General features: G+C 44.8%; 2 protein-coding genes across 4 annotated transcripts in view; one reads left to right on the plus strand and one right to left on the minus strand.

The window, feature by feature from the left end:
* Positions 1-26,605, plus strand: part of TG (thyroglobulin) — a 272,355-nt gene that overhangs the window by 206,847 nt on the left and 38,903 nt on the right. The window contains exons 42-43 of the mRNA XM_023223651.2: positions 22,941-23,105; positions 24,106-24,273. Of these exons, the coding sequence (XP_023079419.2) occupies positions 22,941-23,105; positions 24,106-24,273 (333 nt within the window). The remainder of the gene's footprint in view (positions 1-22,940; positions 23,106-24,105; positions 24,274-26,605) is intronic.
* Positions 1-26,605, minus strand: part of SLA (Src like adaptor) — a 66,030-nt gene that overhangs the window by 35,280 nt on the left and 4,145 nt on the right. Inside the window, exon 1 of one of the 3 annotated variants that reach the window (XM_023223677.2) lies at positions 2,696-2,973. The exons of 1 other annotated variant lie outside the window; for it this stretch is intronic. The gene's annotated coding sequence lies outside the window, so the exon portion shown is untranslated. Of the gene's footprint in view, positions 1-2,695; positions 2,974-26,605 lie in introns of those variants that run through there. One more of the 3 variants, XM_023223685.2, reaches the window with a different exon arrangement.

Below are 26,605 nucleotides of genomic sequence, written 5' to 3' on the forward strand. Positions count from 1 at the left end.
GTGACTTTGCAAAGCTGTTTGACAACAAGAGAGAACCACTGAGCCCCCTGACCCCTAAAATTGCTGTCTTAGCTAGAGTTACCATAATCAAATTGGCCCCTCCCTTAGTGGTTCTCGGATAGGAGGAAGTGGTTTGAACAGGGTGTACTTATTTCCTTCGGAACTTGTAGGGAGATTGAGAGAGGGCGGAAGTTGATCACGTGGTGTGACCTCAATGGATATTTTATTGCAGGAAGAGAGGGATAGATGGAAGGATGGATAGACAGATAGATGGGCAGATAAATGTACAAACAGGACCCTTGGGCTGCTAACAAGAACCAAATGGTTTGGTCTGAAATATGCTGGAAATTTTGATGGGAATTTTAAGTTTCAGCCCTTCTCAGAGCTGGGAGAAATACATTCTTGATGAATGTCAAATAAAAACTTAAAACCCAGCAGCATCTATTAATTCAGGGCACTGATTTAGGTGCACTAGAATGAATAATTTCTGTCTTTAAGAAGGCTCATTTCCCTTGGAAATACATTGCCAGATTTCACCATTTAGAATGGGGAAGTTTTCTTCCGAAAGTGACTTAGGAAAGTTTTATTCAGAAAGTGACTTTAGTTTGCTGCAATGCAAACCTACCCCTGTCTGTTTCGTTTATATTAGATGGAGGAACAAGCAGAAATACATATTCAGAAAAATGGAGGAGTGCCCCACTCATTGCTTTAGCGGTTTAATCCATCATATGTAGCACTACTTGTTAATAGCTTTCTGCCTAGGAAATATAACATGGATATGATATATTTTAATTGTCTGATTTAGAAATGATAGCAATAGCTCCTATGTAGTACCTATTATCTCCTAGATAGTACATGTAAACTTCTTTCAAACATATAAAGAAACTGGTCTTCTTTTTACAAGGAAAATACTAACACTCAAAGGGGCAAAGTGACTTGCACAGAGTCACAGAGTTCTTTGGTGGCCCCAGAATGTTGACTCAGGTGCGGCTGGTTACAGCACAGTCTTTCTATGTTGCCATCTTGCTGCTCTGATCTAGATTCCAGATCTGTTTAAGGTGAAGGAATCTAATTAGATTTCAATTTGTCTATTCCATAGGTTTTTAACATTATTATTATACTTTCAGAGCATATTAAGCACTCTTAAATAGAATTCTTCTTCTTCTTCTTCTTCTTCTTCTTCTTCTTCTTCTTCTTCTTTTTTTTTTTTTTTTTTTTTGATGAAGTTTCACTCTTGTTGCCCAGGCTAGAGTGCAGTGGCACAATCTCAGCTCACTGCAACCTGCAACCTCCATCTCTCGGGTTCCCCAAGTAGCTGGGATTACAGGCACCCGTCACCATGCCCAGCTAATTTTTGTATTAAATAGCATTCTTCTAAATGGAGACTATTAGTTGCAACATACTTGCCAGAATTTTGACCTGAGCTTACCTCTCCAGTTTTCAAAGGGCCACAGCCCAGTTTAATGGACTCACAGCTCAGCATCTCATAGCAAACCACAGAATGACAATTTAAAGACTATGGGGTGTATTTTTCCTAAAGTGAAGAAGGTACCACTTTAAACGCAAGCCTCAGCCCTGCATCCGCTTGTTCTCGCTGAGGCTCCCCCAACCCTTTAGAGCCCCTCACTTGCCTCTACCTCCCACCAGCTATGGGACTTGGACAAGCCACCTAACTTCTCTGAGCCTCATTTTCTCAGTTTTCAAAAGCAAATAACAACCACAATCCTATAGGATTGTTCTGAGGATTGCAGAAAAATAACTTTTTATGCATTTCTCCTCCCTAGTCACTCAGGATGGTAGATATCACCTCCTGACACCCCTATGCACAGCCGCAAGTGAGGACATTCTGAGGCCAAAGCTCAGGTCACTTCTTTGACACCAGGCTCTCTCCATATGTATGCACCTAAAAGAATGTGGAGTGTGCCTTTTTCCTTAGAAAATTCCAGTTGTCCTAAATCTCTTCCAACTCTAACATGCTGTTTTCAGAATTTATATACTCCACATGTTTGCCTTTCCTTTGATTCCTCCCTTCCCCCATACACATACCAGCTGCTCAGATTGTTATTAATTATCTTCGGCATCTTCTTAAAGAAGATGCATACAATCACACTCCAAGCAGCACTATTGCAATCCCTCAACCCACCTGGCTCCATGCACCTTTAGATATCATGACTCCAGCCTGATAGCATTTACTGAGCACCTGCTGTATGCTGAAACTGGCCTGGACACTTAGCATATGTGTCCAGCAATTTTCTTAGCAAATTTCTTCACTTTGCCCTATACCTGGGTGCATTAGGTACCATCAGTGTCACTTTACAGATGAGAAAATGAAGGCCTGGAGAGGTTTAAATGACTCCCTCAAGGTCGCACAGCTAGGAATTCTGATGGCAAATCCCAATTGTCCTTTATAAGAAGCCTGCTAAGTGCAAGCCTTTTTGGCGAGAATGTTTCCTCTGGCAACATCCTGTCCGTGCTCCTCCAGCCCTTCTCTCCACAGAATTATGCATCCAACACCCACTGAACCACTGCATTGTGCTGGGCACCAGGTTGGGGGCTGGGCTCCTCTCAAGACCTTGCCCCACCTGTGCTCAGGGAGCTCCTCTCTGCCTCCAGAAAGTCAACCCCTGCCAACTGTGTGTTGAAGAGGTCCCGAAGTCTCTCCCCACCCTGTCTCTGCCACATCCCCCCAAAATACCTTCACACACTGGGCATGACTCCTGTGGGAGCTGTCTGCAGAGGGATTGCTGGGCGCAGAGTCACTGCCTCTTCGTCTGTCAACTGCTGCTGCTCCGGAATAAACAGGCAGCCGGGCCTCTCGCGAGTGTGGAGAAGCAGCCCATGCTACCCAGAAGAACTGCAGTTGCTAAACTGGCCACATACTTCCTCTGCTAGGAACGAGGAAGGCACAGGGCTTGCAGAAGGGCAGGTTCCTGTTTTCAGTAACCACTCTGAGTAGGCTTCTCTCTGCAAGGACTGGGAAGATAGACGCATTATTAATTTTTTTTACAAAGCACTTGAGAATATGGCCAGCTTAACTCAAGATTCTGGGATTTCAGAAGCTTGGTCTTCTTTCTCTAATTAAAAGGCAAATTGGTGGGGCTGTGAATTTGCTCTTGTACATCCCTGGAGCTCGCTGGGCCCACAAAAGCTGTGGCTGAGAGCTGCAGCTTCTCTGATTTCGGTTTCCCAATTTTTGCGGCTTCCTTCTGTTATTGCCGAATGGACCCCAGAGCAATGCTTTGAGATTAAAGGAGACTAAAGAGACATAATGACTTGGTGCAATGTGTGGGTCAAGGGAAAAGAATTAGAAAGAACATTATGGGATGGTAGTTGTTTGAATATATAGTGCACAGTTGATAATATTGTCCCAGTCTTAAGTTTCTTGGACATGGTAGTAATAGTGTGGTTATGTGGGAGAATGTCTAGTTCTTAGGGGACACATGATGACCAAGAGGATGTCTCGTATCATGACAGCTATAGCTTTCAAAGAGTTTCTTAAAAGAAAAGCTGCATCCCTGTATCTACAGCTATTATGTTGGCACACAAGTTATTGTGGTTTCTGCCATAGAAGTAATGGCAAAAACCACAATCATTGTTGCACCAACCTAATACATCTACATCTATATATAAAGACACAGAAAGAGAATGAGAGAGACGAGAGCAAACGGGAAAAAATGTTAATACTTGGTGAGTCTAGATGAAGGGGATATAGGTGTGCATTGTTCTACTCTTGCAATTTTTTGGTGAGTTTGATGCTAAAATACATGAGTCTTTATGTTATATATTACAAAACGTATGTTGTATATGTTATACGTTATGTAAATATTGCGTATAAAATCTCCCTACTTGAAGTGTGTGAGTCTCAAGAGAAACTCAGGCACGTGGGGCTTCAGAGCTTATTGACGAAAGAGGTAAAAGTTTCTGCAATGCTGACCCCACGATAGACTGGGAATTGCTTGCTTGAGCTTGGAATGCCAGGTAACCACACTGGGATGGCCCTCAGACCCCCTCACAGCCCCTCACACCTCCCAGAGTGGACAGAGCATCAGAGACCTGACTGATCTGCCCACAGTCACACAGCTAGTCCCAAAGAAGAGCCGGGGCCGGAATCTACGGCTGGTGACCCAGGCCCCAGTCCAGTGAGGCCGACACAGCCACCCTGGGACAGTCATTTGGAAACCTCACTCTGTGTAGTTTGCAAAGATGAATCAAAACCCTCAGAGCTGCTTCTAAATTTAGCAGGCAGGCACTCTGCACTAGAGAGATGGTTCCTTAGACAACTTGTGAAAACACCCGCTCGCGAAGAGCATGCTGGGAAGGTACAAAGGAAATATTGCAAAAGACTGAGTGGGCAGTTTGCTTAACAGGTAAGAGGGGACAGGCAGAAATATGCAGAAGTGGAGCTTTTCCCCCAAATTCACACAGAAGAGTAAAAGAGCTTTGGACTGATAGTCAGAGGTATGAGTTTTGTGATGACTTTTTAATAGACACTTACCAAGCAAGAATCTAGTACAGATGAGGCTCTGAATTTATTCCCTGTCATTTCTTTTGTAAAATTTTATTGAGCAAGGCATATTCCAGGAACTGGGATTTAGCTGTAAAAAAAGATAATAATAATAATAAAAAAAATAAACTGCAAAAGCCCTGCCCTTCCCTGTACTTAACTTAAAGGAGACTACAGAGACATGGCAACTTGGTGCAATGTGTGGGTCACGGGAAAAGCACTAGAAAGAACGTTATGGGGTGGCAGTTATTTGAATATATACTACACAGCAGATTCTACTACTTCACATAGGAGGAGTCCTATGGGAAAGACTGAATATGTGACTATCAATTATGGTGACCTATCGAGGAAACTCAGTGGGTTGATGGGACCAAGGGGCCCAGATGTGCTACTTTGCACAGGTGGCCAGTTGTGGGGGGATGGGCTGTCTCTGGAGATATCATTAGGCTGAGAACTGTAGGAGGAAAGCAAGCCAGCTCTGGGACAAGCCAGGGCATGACAGGTGTGCCCACAAGGGACTGCTGGTTTCACACAAGCTTTAAAAGTTTTGGGGAAAGACAATCACCCCTAAAGATGTTCAAGTCAGACGCAGAGGCAGACAAGAGAGAGGCCCATAGAGTGGGTTCCTGTTCAACGGGTCCTGTTCACAGGAGAAGCTGCAAAAGAAGGAGAAAGGCAGGATGCAGAGCCCTGGAGGTCAGGGCTGCAGGCTCTTCTCTGTCTTTTTCCAGTTGGTCATTGGGTGACTGGGGGGCTGCTGCTAACCTCTCCCGACCCCCAGCCCTGGGGTGTTCATGACCTCCCTTTCACCTCCTGGGGTAACTGAGGAAACTCAGTAGGTTTGAGAAAGTGTTCCTCCTACTGGGCGCTGTGCTATCCCAAAGCCTGGGCTGTGCCAGAGCAGGGGAATGGAATGGAGTTGTCGGCCCTGGGCCCAACCAGAGAGGGCAGGGCTGAAACCCGATGCCGTGCTAGACAGGTTAATCTGACCTTAGGCCTCTGTTTTCAGTAACCCTGAGGGGGTTCTTAGCCTCAGCACTTTGGACATTTTGGATCAGAGCATTCTCTGGTGTGTGTGTGTGTGTGTGTGTGTGTGTGTGTGTGTGTGTGTGTGGTGGAGTTGTAGGGCTGGCCTGTGCATTGGAGGATATGCCACAGCATCTCTGGACTTGACCCACTAGACGGCAGGAGCACCCCGCACCCCTCCAAGTCGCAACAACCAAAAATGTCCCAGAAATTGTCAAATGTGCTCTAGGGAGCAAAAATTGCTCCCAGTTGAGAACCACTGGATCATACCCATCCCAAAATAAGACACGTGCGAAGGTTGTTCTTTCTTGGGTTGTAAAGTGCTGCCCTGAGGCCAGTTGGTTTTCCTGCTTTGTGTGGACTCAGCTTTGCAGCATGTCTGCCTGTGCTCCCTGGTACACATCTCAGAAGCCTGCTGTATAGCAAGGCTCCTTTGGGTGGCTGTGTCACCCATCCTTCCTCTCTGCCATCATATACTTAACCCAAGAAGAGGAAATGGTTTGCGGTCTGTTCAGGAGTCCCAGGGAATTAGGGCTTGGAAGCTACAGTCTGGGCAGCCTGTGAGCTGCATCTTAAAGGAGGAGCAGTTTGCTGTCAAGAACTGGGGTGGGAGCATGTGAGCCACGACTGCCTAAGGAAAATAGAGGAAGAACAGTAGGTGGACTTCTCACCGCAGAGGCCCAGTCAAGGAGGATTGTATTGTGAGTTTGCTTCCATGTCTTCCCTGCTCCTCCACCACCCTAACCATTCCTCTCCCAGCCATTTTCCACACTGTTCCTCAGTGTTTCACACACCTTTTTCTTCTAATCCATGAAGAAGTCTTGATTGCAAGAATATTGTCATTTATTCAAACATGCTTTTCGTACTCCATGCATTCATTCAGTTATTCATTCAACAAATGTTTGTTAGCATTCACTGTGTGCCAGATGCTATGCATGTAACTGGACCATGTGCCAGGCAAGACTAGGCCCTACCCTCAAGGAGCTCAAAGCCAAAAACTCTTTATCCCTGTTTTCCAGGCCCAGCACAAAACAGTGTTCATTACATATTTGCTGAATTACTTAATTTTGCCAACATCTATTGTAAATTTCATGTATGTATAACCTATATTCAGGGGACAGATAAGGAGAGAATTCTCAGTTTGTGTATGATGAATGTGTCTCCATCCCTCCCTGCCCTCAGGGAGTTTCTGATCTAGCAGAGGAGACAGACATACAGATCAAAACCCCAGGGTATAAAGAAAGACGTCGGTAGGGAGGGGGTCAGGAGAGGAGATCAAGAAACCTGTAGGGCTCCTGGTTTCACACAGGAACTTCATGGCACTGAGGCATGGCGGGACCACATTAGATTCCATCCCAGCAGCTTGGTCTTCTGGGTCCATGTACTGAGCACAAGAAGCAAAGACAAAAACACATAGCAGGTGATGCCCCCACCAAGGACATCAAGGATAAGCATGGGGTCAGGCCAGGCTCTGCTGCACTGGCCGAATGACACTATCAGGAGGTCAGGCTTTAGGACTCACAGAGACACCCAGTACCATCTGTGTAGGAAGCAGCTGATTTCCAGAGGACTTTGCAAATTAATTAGAATTAGCTATCGGGGCCCAGACTAATGGCCATAGGCAAATAACGACAATGCCAGCCATGCATGGATTGAGAATCACTCAGTTAAGTGAGTGGTCATTAGGCTGTGGTCATTACTTTTATTAAAGTGAAATGTTCCCCTATGTAAAAACTACTTTACACACTTAACTTTGTCAGGAGCCAGTTGTTATATTTCTCCAAGTGGGGATTGATGGGTTTCCCAAGGGAAGCAATAAAAAGCCACTTCTCCAGCTTCAGGTCTCAGAGGAGTTCCAGATTCTAGGAGGTGAAGAGCTCCTAAGGCAATTCAGCATCATGCGGCAGACGTGATGTTGAAGCCCCATGCTGGGTCAGAGTCACAGCTTGATGCAGTATGAGCAGATTTCCATTCCTACTTCATAGCTTGATTTATTTTCCTCTTTCAATATAAATGATCAAAAGTTTGGAAGAAGGAAAAGGCAGTCTTGGGAACTAGAAAGCTTTCTATCGATGGATAAAACCAAGTGTAAAATAGAGAAGTTCAATACCACTGATTGAATGCAAGGCATGACACTTGGTGCTATAAAACTGTTGATGGGATTCCCATATCAAACCATATGACCTTCAAGATCACGTGCAAGATAGAAGTTCTCGAGAGTAAAATTTTGCCCCCTCTATGGCTGGATGAGTGCTGACCCACCCATACAATAATTTATTTAATAACAGTTTTTTGAACCCCTTCGATGTGTTAGGCATTGCTCTGGGTACGGAGTTAGAGAAATAAATGAGTAAAGTCATAGAAGGGAACTGAGGGCATGGGAACAGTAAGAGGAACTCTCCCCTTAGAATGGTGACATTTGAAATGAGTCCAGAGTGACTCTGATATGAAAATCAAGAGGAAAAAAACACCAGGCAAAGGACATAACAGATACAAAGGTTTGGGGCTGGAAATTCTTGTGTTCAAGGAGCAGACAGAAAGGAAAGGGAATGAATATTGGGGAAATGCAACTTGACTCTTGCTTATATTACGTATTTAGTCTTTCAACTCACTCTATGTATCTAGACATCACCTGAAGAAACTGGTGCTGATAGGGCTTAACTTAGTTGCCTCCAGTCACCCAGCTGATGAGTGACACCACCGGGTCTAGGCTCATGAGCTCTAGAAGTAGGAAATTTGCTGTCACTATTTCACTAGCCTCCCATTGGGTCTTCCCACATCGCACCTCTCCCCGCCAATGCTCCCTTCCCATCCTCTTTCAGCCCTGTGTCTCCAAATAAGACTCAGGCCCTGCAGTCATCCTCCTCAAGCAGCTGCCCCAAACTCAGGACCATCTTCATCCTTTTCCCACAGGATCCACTTCACCCCTTTCCTGGCATTCGAAACTCATCAATCTGTTCTCCACCCTCCTTATCAGCCCCATGGCAATGTCAGCACTTAAGGCCTCCATGTCCCGATCACCACAGGAACTCCCCTACCATTGTTCACTGTAGACAAGCCCCTCACTCTTCCTCATGCACTTCACCACTGCCCTTCCTCTCCTGTGTGGATGCCTTTCCCCCTGCAAGGGCATGGGGCAGGTCCCTTCAGGCCCAACCCAGAGCTAACCTTGTCCACGCATCTTCCCAGATGCCTCTCAGCCAACAATGATTGCTCCCTCTCAGAAGGCCCCTTGGTGTTTTATCTGTGTCATAGGAATGAGACACATTGCGTATTGGAGTAACGAGCAAGAGAGGATTTGAGGTACTTAGGAGTTGTGTGATCTTGTGGGGCTTTCTGGTTCTTTCTCTCAGCCTAGTGATGTTACTGATACTACTTTATCATGAGAATCCATACATAATAACGTGTACAGCCCACCTGGTCCAGTGCAAGGCACATAGGAGGGGATCACCAGATAGAGGTGCTTTTCTTTCCTTTCAAATTGGAGCCTGAGCTTGGGAAGGCAGGAGTATGTCTAACCATGACCATGTAGCCTAGCACAGAGGTTATCCCCAAAGATGTGATCCATAACTATCCCTCAATAAAAGAATAAATGAAGGTTGTGCCTTTTGAATTAAAGTACCTACACTGTGGATGGTGACTTTTCACCTCTGGGGAAGACAATAAGCTAACTATGAAAAGCATCTGTGGGGAGAGCAGACCCTATTGTTTCTCTGGAGATAAAAGTTTATGTTTCTGGAACATCTCCAAAGTTGGATCAGTGGTCCATCTGGATGAGCTGATTTCTCCAGCTGGAGTGGAGCCTAAATGTATATGTCATCAGAATCTTCGGGAGGTCTTTTGGCACTAACAATATTCTCAGGAAGAAGAAGAAGAAGAAAAAAAAAGTAGCTGCTTTTTGTCCACCACAGCTGTCTGCTGCAAAGAGCTGCATGGATATGTTGATTCGTTCAAGCTGTTCTCTTCTGTTAATGCTCAACCTAGACCCACTGCCTCCACATCGGGGGAGACCTTACTGTTCTTAGCCTTGCAAGGGTTGATGAAGAGGTCAGCAATGTTCCCAGAGGTTGGGAAGTTCTCTGAGCAGGACCCAATTTCAGTTGGTTGCAACGTTGCTTTCTTTGCTCACTTCCTGTGGCTGCACTCCTGTGTAAGCCTTCCTGCCTCCGGTGGATTGTCACACAGGCCCCACTCAAGATAACACCGCTCCAGCAGAAATGTAGAGGAGGAAACAAGCATCTCATTTCTAAGCAAAGAGGAATCTAGCCAGGAATGTTGAAATGTGTTTTATCTTCCCTTGGTGCCAATTTAGAGTCTATCTTCTGTAAAGGGCACAGAGATCCTTGTGAACTCTGTTTAAGGACACAGACAAAAGACAAAGTCTTCCCATGTATATGATGTGTGGTGTAGGGTGTATGGTGTATGGTGTTGGTGGTGTTGGGTGTTGTTAGGCCCCATGAAGGGAATTGTTTCAAGGGTGTCTCCTAACACCAACCTTCGCTATATTTTCTATTGGTCTGACTTTCAAAAACTATAAGTTCCAAGAAGGCAGGGAGTATATCTGTTTGGCCAGTTATTGACAGCTAGCTTTGGCACTTTGCATGCCTGAGGCAACCAGCAAAGGTCCACTGGAAAGAAGGAGGGAAAGAAGGGAGAGAGGGCAGGAGAGACAGGGAGCAAGTTAAGAAGAAAATCTTTCTCTCCCATAGATTGCAAACTTTCTTAAGGCTTTAATCATTTTTGATTCCCTGCAGCACTGGGCAGATAGGAGGAGCTCACAGATGCCCATGGAATTATCTTGATGATTGACTAGCTTGCTGCAGCAGAGCAGGCTGTGGGCCCTGGGAAAGTAGAAACAGCGGCTGGACATTGAGCGATAAGGCCTTTGTGGCTAGCTTCCCCACATCACCGGAATCAGGCCTCTTAAACACTCTGCCCTGGCATTTTCGTCTCCTAAACAACAATGCCAAGAAACCTTGCCCACCCACTTCTAAGTGTGCTTGAACAGCACAAAATGAGGGTAGGATCTGTAACAGCATTATTGTGACTTTTATTAAGGTTTATTATTAAGGTTTCCTCTACTGTTATCATTCTATGATGCCTTAATACTTTCATGACATACACTGTTTTCTAATGATAAGTTTCTGTCATTGTTATCAAAAGAAAAACAAACTCAAAACTAGCCTCGATGTAATTTAAAACAGTGTCATCCAGTTATAACCAACTGGATGGGTGTGAAATCATCTGTCAGCACCTGCTTCGGTGCTCACTGAGCCACAACTAATCACACTTAGTCGCGTGGGGCAGCCATGGAGGGAAAGCAAAGAGTAGGCAGGCCTAGTTGCTATAGAAATAGTTCTGACCAAAACAACATTTCAATCCCAAAAGCCATTTTTAGACTAGAAAATTTTATTTTTGTTTAAGTAGCAATAATAAATAATTATAACCTGTAAAGCATGGTACAGATGTCAGTTATCATTATTTATTATCGCTAATACTTTATGACCTGTAAAGCACTATACAGTTGTCAGTCATCAAGTATTTCTTGAACTTGTTACATAATTTTCACAAGAGCTCTTTGAAATATCAGTCATGATTTTAACAACTGCTACTACTATTTATTGTAAACTTGAAACATGCAAGCACTTTACATGTTATCTCATCAATTCATCTTAACAAATGAATGAGGTAAATATTCTCATCCTTATTTTATATTAGGGGAAACTAAGGCACTGGGACTTTAATCAGCTTTCCTAAGAACACACAGCTAGTTAGAGGGGGTGTTGGACTGGAACCTGGGCTGATGGACCCCATGGCCTACGTTCTTGATGCCACACCTTGAAACATATCACATACCCACTTTACAGATGAGGAAATGGAGACCCAGAGAGTTAAGCCAATTACTAAGTTGTCAGTGCAAGATTCAGTAAGATTTCTTCAACCTGAAAGCCCATGGTCTCTCTGTTTTTTTTCTGCATCTCTTTAAAATAATAATAATTATTTTATTTGAAGAGGATTTGAAGAGGATAATGTTGGAGTTGTGTGATGTGGGTTCCAGAATCTAAGCAGGCTCAGGGACCCATGTGTGCCCTTCTCATCCAGTGCCCTGCTGCCCCATCCAGGTTCTAATGAAGCCACCTCCTCCTCAGATGGTCCGTCTGCACCCAGTGGTTCCCAGTTTTCCCCCGGCTCCTCTCTCTATGCACGGAGCCACCTCAGTCACTCAGCCCAGGCCATGCCTTCTGTGGCGCTGTCCTCTGAGAGACGACCCTGATCCCTCCCAGGCACATTCTATGCCATTCCCTCTGCTGTGCTCATGAGGCCATTCCCACCCACCAGCACCTCAGAACTTTCTGCATGCACTGTGTTTTCTAGGGCAGGCATGGTGAGTCCTTTCTGCTGGTCAAGAGCTGGCCCATGGCATTTACTGGAGGAAGGAGGGAGGAAGCAAAGAAAGGAGGGAGAAGTGGAGAGAGAGGGGCAGTCTAGGCGCTACTGGAAGGCAAATAGAAAGAGATTTTTGCCTCTGTCTAGGTAGTCCCCACTGCTCTAGCTCTTCTCCTGGGCCCTGAAACAAAGCTGCAATAATAAATGACTAGAAAGAAATAGTCAGGATCTTTTACAAGCTATAATGATGAAATTATTTTTAAAAGGAAACATATGCCTATGTGTATGTATGAAGTGCTCATTGACAATGGAAGGGAGGCTCAGGAGCCTGCATTTTAAATTCTCTTTGAAATAAGAGGGCAGCCATTGCCTCGGCTATCACTCATGGTGTCACTTTTAAAGTGTGACACCTTTGCCTGGGAAATCAGAAATTTTCAAGTGCCAAGCATTTAAATGGCTTCTGACAGCCAGAAGGTGACAGAGGCAATTAGACTTCATGTTTGTAACAGATGGAAAAAGGCATTTTGTCAAGTCTGCAAGACCTGTAGGAAAATATGACAGGTGCCGGCTCTGAACTAGAGAGACAAAGCCAAGGCTCAGGTCCTCTCCATTTCCCAGCAGAAGTGCCTGGGAGAGACCCCTTAGAGGGCTCCCCTACAGGGTCCTGGGAAGGCCTCCACACTGTGCCTCCACAGGCAAGGGGGACAGTTCTACAGCTAGACCACATGGACCGCAGTGTCTGTCAAAGATGTCTGCAGAAGGCAGGTTGAGTGCAGATTCTGTTTGGCACATAGAGAGTGGGTAGTGTCGTGGCTTTGGAGACAAATAGCCTGAATCCAATTCCCCAGCAGTGGGTGATTTGGGACAAAGTCATTTACCCTCTCTGAGCCTAACTCTTTAATAAAAGAGGCATAGTCATGTCTTCCTGCTTCAGAGGTTTAGTGAGCACAAACTGAGAACAGCATGTAAAGTGCTTGGAGCACACCAGCTCCCTGTTACTTTTTGGTATTTTTCTTCTCTTTCCTCCATGTGTAGACACAGCTGGTGGGTGATTGAAGCTTGCAAGTATAAAAATATACCAAGGTACAATCTCTCTGTAGGACAGGTTAGCAGTCCATTGTAAAAAAAAAAAAAAAAAAAAAAAAGGTTTTTATATTGTAAAATATCTATCTATAGAATGCAAGGCAGAACTTGTGAACCTTGCACTAGGCAAGGGTTTCTGAGATAAGACACCAAACCTCAGGCAGCAAAAGAAAAAATAGATACATCGGATTTCATCACAGTTTTAAAAAGTCTGTGCTGCAAAAGATGCCACAAACAAAGTGAAAAGAAAATCCACATAATGGGAGAGAATATTTGCAAATTATGTATCTAATAAGGGACTTGTACCAAGAAAACATAAAGAATACTTACAAATCAATAACAAAAAGACAAATAACTCAATCTGAAAATAAGCAAAGGATCTGAATAGACATTTCTCCAAAGAAGATGTACAAATGAGCCCATAAGCACAGCAAAAGATTCTTAACACCATTAGTCAGTCATCAGCAAAATGCAAATTAAACCCATAATGAGACATTAACTCACACACAGTAGGATGCCTATAATAATAACAGTTTTTAAAAATCAGATGGTAAGTGTTACTGAGGATATGAAGAAGTAAAAGCATTCTTTTATTGCTAGTGGGAATATAAAATAATGCAGCCACTTTGACAAACAGTTTGGCAACTTCTCAGAAGGTTAAACACAGAGTTTTCATGTGACCTAGCAATTCCAGCCCTACGTGGACATTCAAGAGACGTGAAAGCATGCATCCATATAAGAACTTGCATATGACTGTTCACAACAGCATTATTCGTAACTGGCAAAAAGTAGAAACAACCCAAATGTTTACCAGTCAATGAGTAGATAAGCAAAATATGGTTTCTTTATACAATTAAGTATAATTCAGCAATGAAAATAAATACAGTACTAATACCTGCTATAATACAGATGAAATAAAAGAAGCCAGACACAGAAGGCTACATATTATATGATTCCATTTCTATGAAATGTCCAGAATAGGCAAATCTATAGAGACAGAAAGTAGATTAGTGATGGCCTGGGGCTGGGAGTGAGGGTGGAGAATGAGGAATGACTGCTAATGGGTACAGGATTTCTTTGTGGGATAATGAAAATGTTCTAAAATTAGATGTGGTGATGATTGCACAACTCTGTGACTATAACTAAAAACCATTGAATTAAGTGGGTGAATTCTGTGGTATGTGAATTATATCACAATAACACAATTTCCTAAAGTTAGCTATAGATACCAAGAATCGTAGCTTAAAATACTAGATAAATGTTTATCATACAACAAAAACATTCTTCTTTAATACAGATGTTCATGTGGCAGCTATTTAATGAGAAACTATTAAAATGCCATGGAAACAACTCATTTAATACATTTTTATTATCTTTTTGATGAAAAAATACTATACCTTTTGACCCAGTGATGCCTTTGCATAAGGAAGTCATCAGGGATATGTGAATAGATTTAGCTATAAAGATGTACATTGCAGTATTGTCTGTAACATCATAAAGCCCGAAACAATAATAACTATCATTTATTAAATATCTACAATTTGTAATGCACCATACTGTTACAGAAAACTTTCTCATTTCTTTAGTACAACAATCCAGTGGGGAAGCTCTCAATATTGTTATATTCCTCACAGATGAAGAAAGTCTCATATCAAACAGCAGCAAATCAGAACTGGGATTTGTGTCCAAGTCTATCATATTCCATGGCCTGCAGGTGCCCCTAACGTGTCTATAACATTCTCCCTAATAACCTAAAATCCTAAATTTAATTAGCACGCTGGCATTGAAAACAATCTTGTAAATAAATAAGTAATGATACATAATGATATAGACAATGGATTGTTAGGGGGAAAAGATAGGCTCAAAAACAATATGCTCTCTGTATTTCCTGAATACATGTGTACACACACATACACACACACGGAAGAGACATGCTGGAAGCTAATAGCATTTAACAGTGGTTTTCTTTGATTGCGAGGATTATGTGTAATTTTAATTTTCTCTGTTTTGTTCACCTGTATTTTTCTATTTGGGGACTGCTATTTTTGCTTTAAACATTGCAAAGGGCATTCTGTTTCCTCTTTAAATAAGCTAAGGTTGCACTGATGGATGTAGAGCAGTATATGACAGTCTTTTTCTAGGGTATGAAAAGGATTGCATTTGTGCCGATCTGTGAAGAGAGCAAGGCTTATTGCTGGATCTCTTCTCTCAGCCAGAACCACCCCCTTCCTCCCTCGGGGTTTGAGGGGTCTCGTTTCTGTCCCACCTCTTATTGTCCCTGCAAAGGTTTTCTAAATGGACTTGGCCACGTCACTTGTCCACTGACGTGCTTACACGATAAACTATAATGACTGTTTCCATCTTGACAAGGATCAGTTATATTTTAGTGTGGAATTCATCTTTTAAATGTAATTTAAATGTTTTCTAATTAAAAATTTAACATTAATTCATTGGAGACAAGTTAGAATATTCTGAAAAGTATAAAAAGCCAATAGAACTCCTCCATCATTCACTCACCTTGAATTGTTAGAAGGCTCTGTGGATTGATCAAGTCAGACTATTCAAATAAACCCAGTGGGGCCAGGCAGCAGGAGGTGCCCTGGGACTGGATGCCTCCTCCAGCTGTTGAGACAGCACAGCATCATGGGAAACAAAAACCTGGGGCCAGAAAACCTGGGTCTTAACCTCTTTTCGCAGGTTTTTAAACTTCTTAGACACTGTTTCTTGAGTGTACCCCAAATTCTTCTTGAAATGAAGTGGGCCATACACAAAAGAATGATTAAGAAAGTAGTGTTTTCAGTAATACTGGTTCTTCCTACTTCCTAGGATGGTAGTGGGAGTTTAAAGGAAACAATAGAGGCGAGAGCTCTGTCTTAAGCAGAATGCAGCACAGTTGTACGTGTGAATCAAAGCAACTTGGGATAGACTCTCCCTTGTCTCACGAGGACTTTTCAGTCTGCAGATGTGACATGGTGTGTTTTGAGCCTTATGGCAATCCTGTGACGGAGAAGCCGAACTCCCCTCCTGCTCCTCCTCCTCCTCCTCTTGCTGTCCCAGCCACCCTTGCAAAACCTTGCCTATGAGTCGCCATCCACCAGCCCCTCATGAATGGAATGGAAAATAAGGGTCTGCAATGTGCTTAGTGATTGCTGTTTTCTCGGGTAGGTAGCACAGTATGTGGGAAACGATGAAATCTTTATAATTCTAGCCCTGCTACTGATCAATTCTATGACCTTGGAAAAATTACCTACCCACTCCAGGCCTCAGTCTCTCTATCTGTAAAATAGGGATTATAATATTACACTTCGAGGGTTGGTTTGGAGATCATGAGAGAAAATGTGAATAAATGACATGACCCTTAGAAGATGCCTTATAAATGTTTAAGTCTTTTCTGTTTTCCCTTAAGTAAACACACACACACACACACACACTTTTTATACAAGAAAGAAGGAATAGCATTCACTAGGCCTCCTTCAAATCCTACATTTCAGATTGTCCCCTAGATCATGACTTTACCAACAGGTAGTTTTGATGCCTTTTAGGAAATCAAGAGTGAAACCTTAGCCTGATATTCAAAGTACATTGACCAAGGATTAAGCTACCATCTACCTTTCTACCCAAATTCCACGGGCTTTCACCAAGTGAAACCAAGAACTTCTGATTCTAAGAAGAAAAGAGAAGTGCAATCTTTTGCCCTAAGACTGGGATTTCAAGATGAAAGTTGTATTAATTATCGTCCCTCTCATATAAGTTTTGCCAAAATGAAGTATTACAAATTAGAGTAAGACTCAGGCTTTTAGGGATCAAGAAAAGAAGATGATTTTAGTGTAGAAAACATGCAAGAGAATACAAATATAAACTTGGATGTTACAAAAGAGTCCATCTGTGCTTTAGCTTCCAGAGCTTTCTCCCTAAGCTATCCTGGCTGCTCAATAGCATGCCGCAATTAAGCTGGCCCACGACACCTTGGTGGCCCCTTCCAGGTGTGGGTGAGTTCCCAGGAGAGGTCAGTGCGAGGTCGGAGACATGGCACTCTGGGTCACACACTACCCCTTTATCCTTAGACCTTACAAGTCACCGATGGACTCCCTGCCTCAGATGCTCCCTGCTCCAGTCCATCCCACAGTCAACTGGCTGAGCCACCATCCTGCCATTCATTCCAGTTCTCTTCTGTTCCACATATGGTGTTCCACACTTCATGCTGGGCTCTGGGGATAGAGGAATAACTACCTCCCAACCCCTGCCATCAGAAGCTCACATTCAGGAGGTGTTGATGCTCCATCCTTTACTGAGGGCCTGCTGACCACTACCAACCATTTTCAGCACTGAGAATGCAAAGACAAAGAACCCAGTGACAGGAAATTCCCAAGCCTTTTTTGTCATACGTCATTTAAAAGGCTTTATGGATTCCTCAGTGCCCATTGCCTGAAGGATACCTTCTCTGTGTCCGAGGGTTGGTGCCTTCTTCTAAATCACATCTCTTACTTAGTCTGGGATTTAATGACTTCTGAAGTTTACTTCTCACCACACTTCTATGGAAATTCTTCTCTTCGTTTAGAAGTCACTGGTCCATCTGCCTGCCATTCATTCATTTCTTCACTCCCTCACTCATACAGTCATTCACTCACTCATGCAATACTTATTTTGAGTTCCAGGCCCTGTCCTGGGGCTGCTGGGTTACTTAGGACCCAGCTTGTATCTATAACTCCTTTGGGTAATCAGCCTCTGACCCCACTGCCATCCCTGCCCACTCCCCCTCAGAATGATCACCCACCCTGTTTCTCCCATTCCTTTCCTCTCATAGAGATCCACTCAAGTCTTAGTGATTCTCTGCAGCTTCCTCTGGGCCACCCTAGTGCCCAGAAATCCCTCCCTCCCCTGAATCCCCAAAGCACAAGAATTCTTGGCTCACTCCTGCTGATTACTGCACAGAGCTCATCTGGAGGCCACCAGTATATATGTCCTGCTAGATATAGTACACATTTTTAAAAAGCATCCACCTAACTGGGGCTTGAGACGTATGCTTCTTTGTGACTCACTTTGCCTGGAATAAAATAGAGTCAAAAGAAATACAAGGTTGATAACTCTCAGGTAATACTTGGCAATTGATTTCAATAAGCCAGCATTCAATAAGTCAGCTAGCGATAGTTAAGTTTCTAGAGGCCCAGTGGTCTGGTCAGGGCTTAGAAGTCACACATCCATTTTCTCCCAGGAGAAGTGGATAGAAACCCTGGGTTTGGAGTTGGAATACCTGGGTTCAGGTTCTGTGCAGCAGAGAATTTCTCCCTGAAAAGACATAGTCCTTGCTACTTGATTTAACTTCATAGTGTTGTGGCAGGAAATAAATCATGAGAGTGGGCAAGAAAGCACCTTGGCCCGTGTGTGGTACTACAGGGAAGCAAGTTTGCCAGCTCCACAGCTGCTTTGCGTGTAGAGGCACCTTCCCCCTAGTCAGACAGTGCAAGGGACTTGCTCCCCATCAGCCTAGGTTGTAATGACGAGTTTCATCAAGTTACATTGCAGGCATTAAATCATGGATAATAACATTCCTAATGATGAGTACAACCAACTTTGAGTGCAAATTACACATCAGGTATTTTACCTCCATTGTCTCCTTTAATCGGCGCATCAGCTTTATGAACGCTGATCATATCTCCAATTTACAGATTAGGAACTGGAAGCTCAGAAAGACAAAGGAAATTGGTAAAATGGCCATGGGAAGAGCTGGAATTAAAACACCAGTCTGTCTGGAACAAGAGCCATGAGTTTTTTACTTTGCTTTGGCCTCACCCTCTCACGGGGACAGAAAGGAACTGTCTGCCACAAGCATGAGATGACACACTAGTTAGAACATGGAGCTCTGGCGCCTGCAGCCTGGGCTCAAATCCTGGCTCTGTCACCCCCAGTTCTGAGACTCTGGGGAAGAGGCTTCAACTCTACCCTGGAGCCTCCTCTAAAGTTGAAATAATACTGTTGTTACCCAACTCCTGGGATTGCTCTGAGAGGTAGGTGAGCTTCTACACGTACAGCCCACATTCAACGCCAGGCACACAGGAAGTGCTACTCGAATGTTTATCCTCATCTTCATTGTTGTGTCTGTGCTGGACACTGCTGAAAGAGCTTTGTAGAAATTAACTCCTTGATTCCATGCAGTGCCTAATGGATAAGGAGCTCACTGAGCACCTGCTTACTGGGCTTCCCATCCTTCCCCTCTCCCTGTGAGGTAGACACCGCTGTAGATAAGGATTCACGTTCCAGGGAGGGGCTGAGAAGTGCGGGGGGTGCCAGGAGGGAGGCAGAGTCCATCCAGAGGACCCTCTGATGCATGGATGCCCCAGGGCAGAGCCGCCTGAGCTCCTGCTTGTCCGGGGAGCTGCCCACCCCGCTCCTTGTTGCTTTGCTTATTGGAGCTGCTCTGGGGAGGCTGCCTGAGGGATGCCTCCCAGGAAATGCCACAGGGTCCATTTCAACAAGGGCAACTTTCAACATTTCAACAAGGGCAGCTTTGTGTGTGTGTTTGTGTGTATGTGGCTGAGTGTATGAGTCTATCTGTAGGTGTCTGGGTGTGTCTGTGTATCTTTGAGTATGTGTGTGTTTGTGTCTTTCCGCGCTTATGTGAGTGTATGTCTATGTGTGTGGGTATATATTTCTTTCTGTCGCTGGATGTTTCTGTGACTATGTGTGTTTCTAAGTGTGGGTCTCCCTGCATCCGTGAGTGTATGCCTGTGTTTTTTATGTGACCACGAGTATCTGTGTGTGTGACTGCATATCTCTGTGTGTGTCCCTATCTATGACTGTGTGTCTCCATCTGTGGCCATGTCTGTGCGTGTAAGTGTGTGTTTCCATCTGTGGCTGTGTGTCTGTGCGTGTAAGCGTATGTCTCTGTGGGTATCTGTGTGTGTCCTTAACCCACTTAGACAAACTCCAGGTCCCCTGGTGCTGCCTTAAAACAAAGCAAGCCTTCTGTGTTATGTGATCTCCAGCCAGTGGCTCACTCTGATCTCCAGGATTTTTAAAAGAGAGAGAGAATTCTAACTCCCAGGATCCTCTGAGAAGCAGTAGCAATAAACTCCTTGATTGCGTGAGTGTGTCTCCATCTGTGGCTGTGTGTGTGGATATGTGTGCTTGGGCAGGGGCAGGTCCTGGCTCCAAAGCGACTACAGTGACTAACTGAGATCAAGGCACCTCACCATGGTCGGAGGCCCCAGGAACAAAAAGCAGTGGTCAGCAATTGTGGTTTTGACCTGAACTATTTTTAAAGTTAAAAAAACAACAACCAGCGGAAACTCCTCGCCATTGAATAGCTAGGTCAGATTTAGATAAAGCCAGAGCCCAGGGCTGCGGACCTACAGGCATGCCTGGGCGGACTGAGAAGACCTGATCCCTTTACATCCTGTGGGGTACCATGAATGTCACTGCACTAACCACAGTGCAGCCACAGCTCCCGCTGTGCAGAGGACACGCTCCTTCACCTACCTGGCCTCATGCATCTTTGCAGCAACCCTGTAAAATATGGTTGATTGTTCTCATCACAGATGGTCACTTGCCCGAGCCCACTTCACCAGGGAGTGACACAGCTGGGGTTCAAACCGAGCCCTGCTGCCCCAATCCCATGCTCTCTGCACACCTCTGCATAGCAACTCCCCTCCTACCACTGAGTGCTTTGTCTTAATCAAGTGCTTTCAAATGAAGGCTGAGTCAACCGTTGGCTTGCTTAAACACCAATTTTCCATGGTGAAAAAGGTTTCCTTCCGAAAGATCAATTTAAACAAAATACTTTCAGAGAAAGAAAAGTTCTCTAAGCCATCTTGCAATATCAGTGTGACCCATGCCTTTAACCACTTCCTCACCATATCAGGATCCCTGGCTTTTTATAGCCGAAGAAAATACTGCAGACGTCAAAGGGGGCCCCATCCTGACATTCACATCTCCTCTCTGCCTGCCTGTGGGCCCTTGTGCAGTTTGCTATTCAGAACACAGAGTTTTGAGCTTGAATATTTTGAGTGTGTGTGTGTGTGTTTTCTTTCTTTCTTTCTTTCTTTTTTTTTTAATTTAAAGTACACCCGGTGGTTCTCAGAAAAGCTGCCCTGCTCAATTGTTGGAAAAATAAACCTGAGGGCACAAGAACTCAATAACAGGCTAAATCATATTGACCCTTGTTCCTTGAGTCATTGAATTCCAGGCCTCGGCCTGGCTGAGTAGTTTACTTTTATGGCTGCTGCTTATCAGAGGATCCTGGGAGTTAGGATTCTCTCTCTTGTAAAAACGCTGGAGAGCAGAGTGAGCCACTGGCTGGAGATCATGTAGCACATGAGCCTTGCTTTGTTTTAAAGCAGGAGCAGGAGACTCTGAGTTTGTCTAAGCGGTTAAGGACAGAAAACCACGTTTATCTCCCAGTCCTTTCTGGAGTCGATGGACCTAGTTGCCAGGCCTGTTCTGAGAAGCCTAGAGCCATAACAAAAGTTCCTCTGACACCAGGTCTCACAGTGGCCATGTCCAGGATCCCCCAGTTCCACACACTTGTGTTTTTCCTTGCCGCTGGCTGAGATTCTGACTGTCCGGCCTTGCCTCTGACCCTAGCCACATGCCCCTTCTTGAGCTTGACAATAAACAGAGATCATCGTAACAACAGTGCCACCACCTTTCATCAGGAACCTACCAGGTGTATGAAAGGGCCACTGGGGTCAGATCCCAGCCCTGCCTCCTACATAACTGTTAAATGGGACAGTAAGAGCAACTGACTTACACAATTGCTGTGAGGATCCAACAAGTTGAAATAGGGAACCTCTTGAGTGGGAGTGAATTTGTCAAAGCCCTCAATCCACAGTGGTTGCTATTATTTCCATCAGTGGCATTAGCAGGGGTAAGAGCAGTGGCACTGGTATCGCTACCACTGCCTCCCCTGGTTATCCATGTCTCTTCAGCGGGCAGCCAGTGTCTGAGCTACGGGGTGCCCCATGGAGGATGTGCCCTGGAACTGCACACTGGTCAGGACCCCACTCAGCTTGTTTGTTCCTCCTGGGGCAGATGACCCAATTCTACCAATAGTCCAGGCAGAGATGAACTTTCTGGAACCCAGCTCCTACCACTTACATTATTAGAAAGAAGAAACCTGTCTTTTTTTTTTTTTTTTTTTTTTTTGACAGAGTCTCGCTCTGTTGCTCAGGCTGGAGTGCAGTGACACGGTGACACGATCTCGGTTGACTGCAAGCTCTGCCTCCTGGGTTCACACCATTCTCCTACTTCAGCCTCCCAAGTAGCTGGGACTACAGGCGCCTGCCACCACGCCCAACTGATTTTTTGTATTTTTAGTAGAGATGGGGTTTCACCATGTTAGCCAGGATAATCTCGATCTCCTGACCTCATGATCCGCTCACCTTGTCCTCCCAAAGTGAGAAACCTGTCATTTTAGCAGAGAGTACCCTGACTTTGATGAAGCAGTTTACCCTTACAAAGACTGTGTTTTCATCACCTCCTAGGTGGGCTTCCATTTTAAAGTCCAGCTCCATCTTAATGGAGTCAGGAAAGCTTGCTAGTTAACGAGCCCCCAGGAGGGGCTGGTGGGAGATGGTTCTATCTTTGCAGAGTTCTCTTCCCAGACGAATTTGCTGATCTCCAGTCCTCTTAAAGAACCATCAGCCCTTTGCCTCTTTATACAAATTCATCTGCACAGCCAAGACGGAAGGTTCCCTTGTGCAGCACCCTCACTTCACAGGCTAGGAAACTGAGACCTAGAGAGACACCTGTTCAATATCACACTGCATGCTGATATGCTGTTGACCAGTCCTGACCTCCCCACTATGTGCATCCCCAGAATGGGTCCTGGGACCCCCAAGCTTAGAGGAAGGATGCAGAACCCTGATGTGGCACTGAGGGCTCCAGGTGAGCAGGGACAGGAGATGATCTGGACCATCAGCCCTGAGCCTGCTTTCTCTTCCAGGGAGGCTCCGCACTGTCCCCAGCCGCCATCATCAGCCACGAGAGGGCTCAGCAGCAGGCAGTTGCTTTGGCAAAGGAGGTCAGCTGCCCTGTGTCATCCAGCCAAGAAGTGGTGTCCTGCCTCCGCCAAAAGCCTGCCAATATCCTCAATGACGCCCAGACCAAGGTGAGCACTCAAGTGCAAGTTGGGTAGGGATATTCTCTGGTCCTTTACAAATAGAAAATGAAGACCTAGAAAGGAGGTGTGACCCACCCCAGCCATACCACACATGAGGCTGATGACCAGCTAGAGCTGGAACTCACATTCCCTAACCCCCAGAGCCGTGCATGCGCCACAGCCTGCAACAGTCTAAACATGGTTACTGAGGGTAGACAGATGCCTCTGCAATTTGTCTTTCTTATGTATAACCTGGGAATAGTTATACAGACCTTATAGAGTAGGAGGAGAGAATGAAGTAACACATGTGAAGGGTTTGGCCTCATGCCAGGACCATGGTGGGCAGGGGACCAAACCCTTGACAGGTCACAGCTACATGTATTGAGCATTGCAGACATGGCTTCACAGATGGCAGTGTATTTGAGTCATTTCATACCCTTATATGGGATAGCTGCGTGTTTCCTTTCTAGCATGCAAAGTTCTTGCTTGCAGACGAAATCTCTGGCTGGCCCTCACGTTAATGAAGGGGACACTAGCAGGAATAATTGTTGTCGTTGCAATTGATGGTCTGATCGCCTTAGCAATGAGTCTGGACTCACAGAATTGGAGCAGGTCTTATCCTCAGCTCCCCTCAGTGTAGGCTAATTTGATCATAACTGGAGCTGGTGAATTTCACCTGTCAGAGTCACTGCCTCCTCTTCAACCAGTGTCTCCTCCTGACTTCCTCACCCACCTACAGGCTCAGGCTTTCCCATCCCTACCTGGGGATCTGCTGTTACCTCTGGGATGCTCCCCTGGAGACCATCATTGCTGAGAGTGAGATTCATTCACCTTCCAGCCCCTGACTTTGTCACTTGGTGTCCTGCCTGCCAGTTGTCCTGGTCATTTTCTCCCAGTAGAGTCCCAGACGTATAACCAGCATTAGCATTCAGTATGGTTAAGACCTCTTTATGCAAAGCAATGCAACTGATTATTCCAGGACAACTGATTATTGTTGTATCCAATGTAGCTCCTGGCTGTGAGTGGCCCTTTCCACTACTGGGGTCCTGTGATTGATGGCCAGTTCCTCCGTGAGCCTCCAGCCAGAGCACTGAAGAAGTCTTTACGGGCAGAGGTCGATCTGCTCATCGGGAGTTCTCAGGATGACGGGCTCATCAACAGAGCAAAGGCTGTGAAGGTAGGCAGGGAGGGGGCCTCGGATGTCTCCAGCCAGGCATTTCCTAAGGGCTCTGGACCTCAATGTCTGACTTGATCAAGAGATATTGACCAATTGCTGAATAACTACTGTGTGCAGTGCTTATGTGAGTTTAGGAAGTAGTAATGGGGGGATTCAGAAATTAGACACTTGCGGGATAGTGAGCAACACAGGTACATCCACCAATTACAGCTGTGAATAAATCACTGGGGAAAACTGGAGCTGACCCAGAAGCTCTGCAGCTCAGGGCTGCAAGTTAGAATACCCACGTTCTGGGCCATGCCACCCATATTTCATGGAGGATGCTTGTCGTACTGAGAACTGAGAGACAATGAGGCGGGGGGATAAAGGGACTCTTGTTAAATCATCACCCTTTCCTAATCCTGAAAAAGACACTGAAGCACCAGCCTTCCCAGTTAAATTTCTTAGTAAAGAGAGTGTGCACCAGCACCTGGCAAACACGCAGCTTTGTGCAGCTTGCTGGAGGCACAGCGAAGTGGGAGTGAGCTGTGAGGTCTGCATTCTGCTTGAATGCACAGTTCCTGCTCTCACCAGCAGTCATGGTCACTCACTAGGATGTGGCTAACCCTGGAAGAGACCGAGCACATGCTCCTCTGCCCACCCCACCCTGCCTTGGACAAGCTACTCTTGGCCAAAGCCTTGTAGGTGGTCAAGCCTGAGGAGGGGAAGCCCAGTGTGCATAAAGCACAGAGAGAGGACAACTCTGGGTGTGGGTGGAGTGCACCTTTCCCTGCACGTGCCCAATGTGGGTCTCTGTTGGCTCTGTTGACTATAAGGTAGTCTAACCGGGATTTTATTAAATCATGATCACAACCTAACAGGATCCTGAGTTCCTCTGGATAATCCTGTTTCCTTTGGGTAATATATTTCACCTTGGGGACTCTATCCTACAGCAATAAAAGCTCTAGTTTTACATGATATACATACAAGAGTATTCATCGCATTGCATTGTTTATTGATTGATTGTGGCATCGATTTTTGTGGCAAAAAATTGGAAGCAACTCAAATGTCCATTAATAGGGAAATGGTTGACTGAATTAAGATACAAACAAGCTATTAAATATTATGCAGATGTTGAAAAGAATGAGCTAGATTTATCTCTACTGACTTAAGGGAAGCCTGTGACACATTGTAAAATGACAAAAAAATATGTAGAGGAATGTGAAATTAAGATAGCATTCATATTTTTAAAAACCAACCTGTATGTATCTTTATATTTGGAAATGTGTATATTTGTATGTTTTTCTGCATAGAAGGATAACAGAGTGAAAAGATTCACAACACGCAGTTAACGTTGGCTACCTCTGGAGAAAGAGTATTATGAATTATTACTATTGCTGTATATATACACACATGCATAATATGTTACATATTACATATATTTATGTGTGCATGTGTATGTAGAGAGAGAGAGAAAGAAGCAGGGTTGGTGAGGTTTGCATATGAAGTTGATTTCTGAAGGTTCCTATCTGGAAGTCAGGTGTGGCATGTGAGCAGTGATAGAGTTTTCTCTGAGGGTGTATGTGTGAGTGCGTGTGTGTGTTGCAAGGGGGTGGTGTCAAGTAAAACTTAGTCACCCTCAGCTTTTATCTAGCTAACTCACAGCCAGGGAGAAATACCTTTTATACCTGAACCATTTCAACATTTTTTCTGCCAAGCACTCATATGCAGTATAGCCCTTACCCTGAGGGGCTGAGTTATTATTGGACAAGACAACCATTCAGGAATCACTGAAAATGTGCCACTCTCCTCCACTGCCTCAGAGTTTGTAGTCTCTAAAACAGGGATCTTCAAGTTGCTTCTGATCAAGTCCCTCATCAGTTAAGAAATAGTAAGTTTAGTTATTTAAGTATAAATTATATACATGTGTACTCCTGTACTAATACACTGAATTATTATAAATGCTTTATTGAATCAAAAGGGTGTTAAAGCAAGAGAAAGAAATGGAAGTTCTAATCTTAGTGTTCCCTTGCTGCCCCTAAACACTCCCCACCCTGGAGACAATACTCTGAGGCATGAGCAGACGGGGAAGGAGCTGGCCATTGACCAGGGACTCTTTCCCACTCACCTCCTTATTTGATACCCTCCTACAAGGAATGCACAATCTCTGTGCAGAAGACACTGTGTCCTCACAGCTCTGGTTCTTTGGTCCATGCGCTGAAAACTTTTCATGGCCATCTTCGACTTTTGAAAGAGAGGAAGAACTACTTCTATATTCCCAGGAACCTTGGGATCAGCAGAGAAAGGGCTGATGGACTTAGGGAGGAGGGACGCCCTGTGGTTAGTTCCCAGA

This window comes from Piliocolobus tephrosceles, chromosome 7, assembly GCF_002776525.5.
Source record: "Piliocolobus tephrosceles isolate RC106 chromosome 7, ASM277652v3, whole genome shotgun sequence".
In the NCBI taxonomy this organism is placed as follows: domain Eukaryota; kingdom Metazoa; phylum Chordata; class Mammalia; order Primates; family Cercopithecidae; genus Piliocolobus; species Piliocolobus tephrosceles.